We start from the raw sequence: 9,344 nt of genomic DNA on the forward strand, positions 1-9,344 counted from the left end.
AAATTTATTTGCTAAATGAAAATTTTAATGAATTTCAAAAAAAAAAAAAAAAAAAAAAATGAAAAATCAAAAGTAAATGAATTTCTTATGTGAAATGAAGAAAATGAAAATTTTAAACAGATGATAATTGGATGAGAAAAAGATTCAATTAGAAAATTGACGATGAATTTAATGATCCAAACGATCTCAACAACGAAATGAGACATTTAGAAAATTGAAATTTCCAAATGCATCCTTTAGCCATCCATAACTACCACTACTACTACTTATGAACCAATTTCAAGTTGTTGGCACAAATACCAATTATTTACACATACAAGACGTGCACCAAATAATTACGAACACTTATCGTTTCCTTTTGATGATTACAATCAAATGAATTGACACAATTAACCTATTTTTGGGTGCAGTGAAATTTGAATGGATGACAGACAGTTACACAACGCACTCTTTGACGATGTCTTTCATTACTTCGTCTCTTCTAGCTAATTTTTCTTTGCTTATTATTATTCGATCAGTTAATCTACAAGAAAGTAAGTTTTTGCTTCATATGTTCAAAAAAAAAGTATTATTCTTAAAGTTTAGTTAAATACATATTAATTATTTAATTATCTATTGCTTTATATCAAATGAAAAAAAGTTGGAATGAAATATTTAACAAAAAATTTTAAGAAACTATAGACTAAATTAAATTATTTAGAATTTCTCAATGATAATCCAGTAAATTGGCTTCATGATTTTGTTCGACGCGGAAAAGGTTCTGTTTCCAAGTTACCATTTGATGAAATATTCATCGATCAGTTAAATGGCGATACAAATAGCATTTCAACAAATACTTTAACTGAAATGTCTGGAGAGAATGCAAATGTTGTAAAAATTGGTGGTGATGTTAGTCGCTTGCTTTTTCTGGATGAAGTTCAAAGGTTAATGTAATCAAATGAATTAGAAAGAATTATACTCTCATTTGTAAATTTAATTTTAGTAATTGATCTCCCATTTTCAACAGTTAACCATCGGTAATATAAACTATAAAGTGGTATTGTTGAAATTCATGAAAAGAAGTAGAAATATCAATAAAAAAAAAAAAAAAAAAATTCTGAATTACAGAATTATTTACTTAATACATAGTTGTTTATTTATTTATGACAATGAATACTTCCTGGTTAATTAAAGTTAGATGCCGTGATCTTTTCGGCAACCTGATCCGGAAGTGACAAATAGAGAGAGAGAAAGAGAGAGAAGTGATGAAATGAAGGAATGAATTATCGAAATAATTTTATTCAACAATTCGTGTTTTACCTTTAATTAATTTTCTATTTCAGTTTAATATGACAACTAATAGTGCTTCAAAAGTTATTCCAATTTCTTCTGTTGTACCTATAATAAAAATGAAATCACAAACAGCGTTATCAGCTACAACAATGACCTCGTCAATAACACCAACATTCATACCGGAATTAGTAACAGCCGAAACAGGAACATATTTCCGGCAATTTGGAAATGCTACCCAACAAACTCAAGTTGATTTCAAACGACTTGCATCGCTATTACAAGTAAAAGTTTTTTTTTTTTTTTTACTATAAACAGTTCATATGTTACTCATCCCTTTTCCTGTCATCTTCGTTATTTTGAGCAAACCGTTCAGAAATATCCGGATAATCAAAATATCACAGTTAGATTTTAGAAAACAATGATAATTTAATTTCTAGCAAATGATTGATAAACGAAAAGCAAAGAAAAGTTATATTACAAAGGAGGAGGAAATGAAGCAAAATGTTAAGCTTAAGAATGATTCACTAGCCGGAGAAACAATTCGTTCATCTTTTCAACAAAATACATTCAGTGTATCGGATCTGAAACCTATTGAGATTCGTTATCATCATTTGAATCCGGATTCGAAACCAGAAAACAGTTATGCCATTTCCAAGTATGTTTTCAACTAGATATTTCTTCTCTGGTTATAAGGATGAAGATAAAGGAGAGAAACAAAAATCTATAAGATAAAATTGGTATAGTGCTTATTGCTTATGTTGACCTTTGACATTCTTAGTTTCCCTCTGTTGAATTAGATTACAAGTTAAGTTATTGATGTAAGATCAACTCTTATTTAAATTTGCTAGTATATTTATATCATATTAACTCTCATCATGATGTACTATAAAATATATTCATTAATAGTATTTTATCACTATAACTCTTTTTTTTTTTTTTTTTTTTTTTTTTTTTTTTTTTTAGAAATTTGGAAATAAAAAATGCAAAAAAGATATCTGAAAATGGCAATTCTATTGGAGAAAATGAAGGTTTGTAATTGAGGCATATCAAAAATGATTTGAATAAATTAAATTAAAATATTTTAATTTATAAAAATGACTAAATCATTGATTAGATTAAAAACAGATGATAATAGTATATTTTGTGTTATACATACTTAGTAAACTTCATATTTTGATTTTAAAAAAATTCAAAATAAGATAACTTAAGCATTGAAAAGAAGTAGTCGATATCCTAATGAAATATTGGCATCAATTTTTATAACTAAGCATAAAAAGGTGAACGATGATATGGCATTATCAAAAATTGCATTACCAACATCTGAAATGCATACCAATGAGAATCCGATGATTTATATTATCAGACAAGTAAGTTAGTTACTATATTTGCAAAGTTTGATTATTTCACTAATTAAGCCGAAAAATTACTGTTCTATTTCTCAGATCAAAAACAAAAAAAAAAGGCCAAGTTAAAAAAAAATAATAATACAAACAAGAATGATGTTTGGTATACAAAGCAAAATAAAATTTACTGTACAGTGGTATCAAAGGTCAAGGGAATACTAAATGCAAAGTTGACCTTTACTAGGCTTATTATTATTATCATTTTAGGGTTCCATTGTACAGAACAATAGAAATGGTTACGAATTTGTGTCCACAATTACACTTGTCGTTGATAATGGAGAAAAGATTCTGATAGACACTGGGCTCTCTACTGATATCAACGAGCGCACTTGGATATTGCAAAGTTTGTTTAACAAAGATGCACTACTACTAATTAATTAATTATGATTATTTTCAAAATGTACATTTCCATTTTCAATAGTTTCAAATATTTAAATATTTTTTTGCTCTAGGATTAAGTGAACTTGGTGCTCCACCACCATCTATCAATCATGTAATCACAACTCATGGGCATCCTGATCATTCGGGTAACACCAATCATTTCCCGGATGCATTTCATTATGCTGGAAGATTTGTGCATCTTGGGACGCACTCCTACTTTTCACGAATTTTCGAGGTTTACTTTTCAAAAATTATTAACATTTTAATCAATAGACATTATCCTAGATTTGAGAAACATATATTCATTTATGCTACAATAGTAAACTTAGAATTATTTGTACAAAACAAGAAAAAAACTAAATTTTCTCAAAAAAAAAAGTTATAAAACTAGATAAAGATTTCAGACTGATGTTGAAAAATTAACGGAAAATGTTTATTTATTGAAAACACCAGGTCATACATCTGATGACATCTCTGTTCTCATAAATAACACTAGTTTTTTTGGCACCGTCATTGTTTCCGGTAAGATCAATACTTTTAGCAAACAAAACTTTCAAATTCTAATTTCTTGTCAAATATTTTTCTCTCTTCAAAGTTGAAATTATTTGATTATTTTGGGTTTAGAATTGTATCAGCCTAATTGTTGTCAATATCAACTCACACCTATTAGAATCTATTTACGATGAAAAATTCTCAATAACAAATAAAAATATTAATCGTTTGATTAGTTCATTATTCATTTAAACTTTTTATAGTTTAGCATTCTCAAGCTTTTTTTTCAAAAAAAAAAGTGGAGCAATAAAAAATTTATTTTCAAAAAATTTTACTGGTGAAAAGACTACTTTCATTTGTATTGAAGGTGATATATTTATACAAAAGGAAGATATGAAAGATTCAAGAATATGGAAACAGTTAGCAACAAATGAAATACAACAAGAAGAATCAAGAAGACGATTACTCTGCTTAGCTGATTGTATCATTCCAGGACATGGGTCATTATTTCGGGTAAAAAGTAGCATGAAACGAATGCTAAATTGCCCTGATAGCTATTGATAATTATCATTATCATTAATCGAAAAACAAGCAAAAATATTTTACACAACAAAGAAAATTTTCCTAGCCCTTATAATATATCAAGGATTCTGCAGTAAGCAGTAATTAATAAAATTAATGATAAAGAAGTAACCATAAAATCAATAATAAAGAACAGATCATTTTCCTTCAAATGAATTGAATAATTACTGTGCATGGATATTACATGATAACATGACAAGCCAACTATTAATTTTTATCATGTAATTGTTTTTGGAAAGACTAATCAACTGTCTGCATCCAATTGTTATGCATAATTAAATTATTAATTATGGCATAGACTGTCATACTCTATTATAATATCGTTAATCAAACTTAAAGGTGAAAAAAATATGAATATTATATTTTATTACATTTGCGAAAAAATAGAAAAAAACCAATTTGCTGTAAACATTGTTGCAAAAAAAAAAAAATCTACTAGTAAGAGAACTGAATAAATGTTTGGTAAAAAGATACAGAATAGATGAAAAACTCTCAACCAGGTGACTGCTAAAAAGTTTAACTTATACAAAGAAATAAGAAAACAAAATCTTAGAATAAATTTCGAAGACCACTTGTAAACAAATCCTATATGTGTCCGTAAAGACAAAAAAGAAATAACAATGAGTTTTAATGAACAACAAGACCTAAGAATTGTTGTTAATCGACAAGTTAAAATATGCATCTTGCCTTGTAAACATTAATTGTGATTAAACTTTTATTAAATATACAGTAATATGATTGGAATAAAAAGTTATGAAATGCATAAATGGGAAAACTGATGCAAAAAAAAAAAAATGGTGAATATCAGTCTGGATTGTAAAATTCAATCCCGGTGCAACTGAAAATAACTGAAAAAAAAATCATTTCATGACGATAAATTAGGAAGAATCTTTTTGCTCCATTGCGTCCAATGTTTTATCACGAATCGATCAACACCAAAATAGTTCGCTGCCTTATAGATGATAAAAGCGTAGAGAACACACAGCAAAAGATGGATGAAAGTCAAAATGTAGGGATGATCAACAAGATGGCTCGACAACTTCATGAAATTTCCTGCACCAGAAATGGTTCCGCTGGACTTTGCTGATGTTTCCTGGAAAGACTTCATGTAGATTTCTTACCAAATAATTTAATATGTCTAAAATAAAGTTTTTAACTTTCAAAAAAATTGTCTTAGCATTTCCAATACAAAAGCCTATTAGCGCAAAAACCTATTGGTGTAAAAATGTAATTTCCATCTAAAAAGGTGCTCTCTAGTAATTCTCTAACGAATGTCACAACACTCGGAATTATCTACAAGTATCGCTAATGAAAAAGGTGTAACACTGACTAGTATCTACCTCTGGTTACAGTAAACGAAAATAGTAAGTACCGAAGAGTGATTTTTAAGTGCGGCCGAATTGGCTGAAGTGATTATCGAATGACGTACATTGTTCGGTAGTAGCTTTTCAACTGAATCAGTTTTAACAATCTGAGACGTCTAAAAGGAAACATTAATAAAGTGGAAGATAAATTGGCAACATAATTTCTTGTCCTTTTAAGCCATACATTACATCATTTAAAAAGGGCCGGCCTTATGGAAAATCCGATAAAAAACAGAGAAAGGAACATACCAAACTTGTGGAAGGTTTCGAACGACGCAATTTACGACCACGTGATCGTGACCGTGAATTACGTCGCGAAAAATCCTTTTTCTTAACCAAAGGTATCGTTTGAGATATAGTGCCTTTTTTCGCCGATGTCTGCGCCATCTTCAAAAAATCAATACGTAATTAAAGCTTAACAAACAAAGAAGAAAAAAAAAAAACAGATTTAAGGCAATAAATATATTAATTGCACGGTAAGGCATATATAATAACATACAACAAAATAAAGCTTAAGAATACGGTTCTTTGAACATGAGCATATAAAACAGTTCATTTTTTAAGTACGAATTTAACAGTAATAGTTCTTACTTCTAATAAAGGTGTTTTATCTCATATAAAAAACTTACAATCATCTTACCTTTACTGTTATCTCTACTTACGCAGAACTAGATGTCTATTTAAAACAATCTCTTCAGCAATCTTGCTAACTATTCATATTCTAATTAGTATTGCTTATCATTCTACGCTACCAATGGCTGTCAATCCCAATAAGGCTCTCCTAATCATCATGTCCCTCTATCTATACCCTTCAACAAATCTAATAAGTCGAGTGGCCCTTTTACAATACAAGAATGGAAGCAACTAGATAACTTGAATACTACTGGAATGATTTTCTGCTTTTGTGATATAGCCTCATGCCAATACCGCCCAAATATATACAATATAGTGGAACCATTAAACCATTTAACTATCAACTATTTCAAAATCATAACTCCCTATTATGAAAAGCCAGTAATGAATAGTAAAAGATATTTAAACATAAAACGATAATTTGAACCTGTAGCACAGGCAAATAATTAAATTCAAAACGATATCAACGGAACATTTCTAATAAAATTCGCAACAGTGCTGAATAGATTATATTTGAGCAGTTTATGCCACGGCCTTTATTACACCAATACAGCAGACTGAAGGAATAAATCAACCACTAAAGAACAATGGACGACCCTGACAGATAATGAAATGTCACCACGGTACTGCTGTTCTAATATAATGCAAAAATCCTAGCCCTTCTCTTCACCCTTCAACAGCCTCTTACTACCCATCGGCTACTTCATTACACAGCAAGGGAAGAAATGAACCCTCTTTCATAGCAATTCACATCAGATAATCACTTCACTCCACTGTCTATCTCCACCCACCTTAATTCATAAATTAATTGGGATTCACGAAAAAAAAAAAAAAAAAAAGAAAAAAAAACAAATGTATTTCAGCCATCCGACTACAGACAGTGCTCTCCTTTGTTTTCAAAAATTTACAAATTTTGTGTCACTCAAATAATGCTTAAAAAATGACTATGCGTAAAATGTGAAGCGTTTATAATTTGAGTAGGGAGACTTGATTGAGTAGATTTTTCCATAATAAAACATAAAAACTTAAGTAATTCAGAAAAAGAGTACGAAATCAAAAAGCAAATGTCCATTTTCTAAATGAATGGTTGAAGAACAAGGTGAAAAACACTTAAAAAAAAGTCGGAACAGAGACTCACAGTGCCTCTTTCTTTCGAGGTCCGTGAGAAACACTAAACTTACTTTTTGCTCACAATCTACAAAACTTGGTGAAAAACCAAGTGGTGAAAGAGTTGATGGTGGCTCGGTGTGATTCGATTCAAACGAAATATTCTTCAAATTCTGAAGTGAAGTAAACCTGAGGCATTTTAAGACTTGAAGTTATAAAATTCAAATCACAGAAAGATAAATTGTTGGGACAAAATAAAATGCCACGTGCTTTGGTTAGTAAACACCAGGATAACGATTTTAAAAGCAACAAACAACAGATAAAGTTGCATGAACACACCTGTAATTGATTTTCAGATTTTGTGCGAGATAATTTCATTTTTGGTGTTGATGAATTCAGAGGACCAACTCTCATTCGTGGTGAACGCCTCACTTCGCAGCTACTCATCTTTAAAGGCCAAACACTTCTTCGTTTGCTGTCAAAAAATGATTTTCAGATGCAAAACAAAAGATGAATATGTCACCTTTAAACTCAGAGAAAAAGTAGATGAAAAGGAAATACAATACAAATACTACAAAATGTGGAAAGTTTTGTGCATAGTTACAAAATTCTATATATATATATATATATATGAAATCACTTACTGAACTAATAGAAATAAAATTATAAAAATCTTGAAAGCGTAATTGCTGAACTCAAAGAGATCGATGAAAATTTTCAGACCTCAAGTAAAATTACAAAAAACTAGAAGAAGAATAATTATCCACTTCATCTTACACAGAACAATAACAAAAAAATATATCAGATCTATGTAAATTAAATATTATCAAAATCACTGATAAAAGAACAATTGACAACTGTTCAAAGAATCTTTTCTAAAGAAAATTACAATGAGCAGAAACGAAGATTGTGATAATAATTAGGAGAGACTATAATGAAAAAGGCAGAAGGAAGTAAAAAGAACAGGCTGTTTCTGTTTTTGTGGTAGTAATGGAGAAGATATCAACTACAGAAAATAAAATGTTGCACTGATCCATTGGTAAGTTCCGGATTACCGCTTATCCCTCCTTCCCCTCTCCTTCTCTCTCTACATATATGTTCATGAATTGAGAAACGATAGAATTCTGCTAACAGTAGTGAAAACAGTTTAAAAAGGAAAGACCTTTATGATGGACAGTACGGGTCAGAACAACACGCAAAGTTATTTCTTGCGAGAAGACAATGTTATAATCTAATGTGTAATTGACAAACAGCTTGATCGAGATGAGCAAGGACATCTAAGCGTCAACTTACAGGTCACGCTGACGTGCACGTCAGCCACGAGATGTCACCACCCAACAGTTCTACCTCACGTCTCCGAAGAGCTAATAGAAAATGAACCAATGCAACGTTCAACTATAAACTTTGGCGGAATCACAAACTCGTTTTGAGCATTATTTTATACAAAACAGCACAAAAATTGTGATTTATTTATATTAGGTTTGATTAGCTCATGAATTGATCGATTGAGTGATTTGAGGATTGAGAGCTGATGAGCTATAGGATCTTATTGATGAATTAATTAATTCATATTTGAGAGTGATTCACAGCCAATTAATATTCATCATTTATCAAATGGCGCAAATGCAAATGACTTATGGCAGCTTGCAGATAATGAATTTATTTCAGAATTACAATTCATTGCTAAATGCGATGAACTGATTTCTGTTTCATACATCAATGAGTTATAATTTATGATCGTACGACGTATCACTAAGCCTAGCAAAATTCTAGTGTTAACGTAAAAATAGAATACGATTAGGCTAGAAAATTTGAATGTGGAAAATAAATCTGAAAAACTGAGTTATAACATTTACTTTGTTTAATTTCAATTTTTACAATTACAATATTTCCCACTCATATTACTTACTTACCAAAATTTTGTTGTAGCATTAAAAAAAAAAAAAAAAAAATTAACTGAAAAATCAAAGTTCAAAGATAAATAGGAAGCCCTTAAATTAGTTAGTTAATTCTTGAATAAATCTACTAGGCAATACTAGACGATAGGCGTAGTACAATCAACAATATTAAAGTATTATTTGGGTAAACATTCAATCAAAATCATTTGATG

General features: G+C 29.8%; 2 protein-coding genes across 2 annotated transcripts; one reads left to right on the forward strand and one right to left on the reverse strand.

Annotated features, from left to right (window-relative positions):
• Positions 1-733: 733 nt before the first annotated feature.
• Positions 734-4,109, forward strand: Bma-swip-10 (uncharacterized protein; the record flags this gene model as incomplete). Its single annotated transcript, XM_043075703.1, has 8 exons — positions 734-757; positions 1,323-1,553; positions 1,710-1,927; positions 2,498-2,639; positions 2,883-3,018; positions 3,128-3,291; positions 3,461-3,578; positions 3,916-4,109. 8 exons carry the CDS (start codon positions 734-736, stop codon positions 4,107-4,109), a joined length of 1,227 nt encoding a protein of 408 aa, XP_042931637.1.
• An 886-nt stretch (positions 4,110-4,995) lies between these two features.
• Positions 4,996-7,681, reverse strand: Bm7838 (Uncharacterized protein; the record flags this gene model as incomplete). Its single annotated transcript, XM_043075704.1, has 5 exons — positions 4,996-5,223; positions 5,503-5,610; positions 5,744-5,881; positions 7,309-7,407; positions 7,574-7,681. 5 exons carry the CDS (start codon positions 7,679-7,681, stop codon positions 4,996-4,998), a joined length of 681 nt encoding a protein of 226 aa, XP_042931638.1.
• Positions 7,682-9,344: the final 1,663 nt, after the last annotated feature.

This window comes from Brugia malayi (genome assembly GCF_000002995.4).
Source record: "Brugia malayi strain FR3 genome assembly, contig: Bm_v4_ChrX_scaffold_001, whole genome shotgun sequence".
Classification (NCBI taxonomy): Eukaryota; Metazoa; Nematoda; class Chromadorea; order Rhabditida; family Onchocercidae; genus Brugia; species Brugia malayi.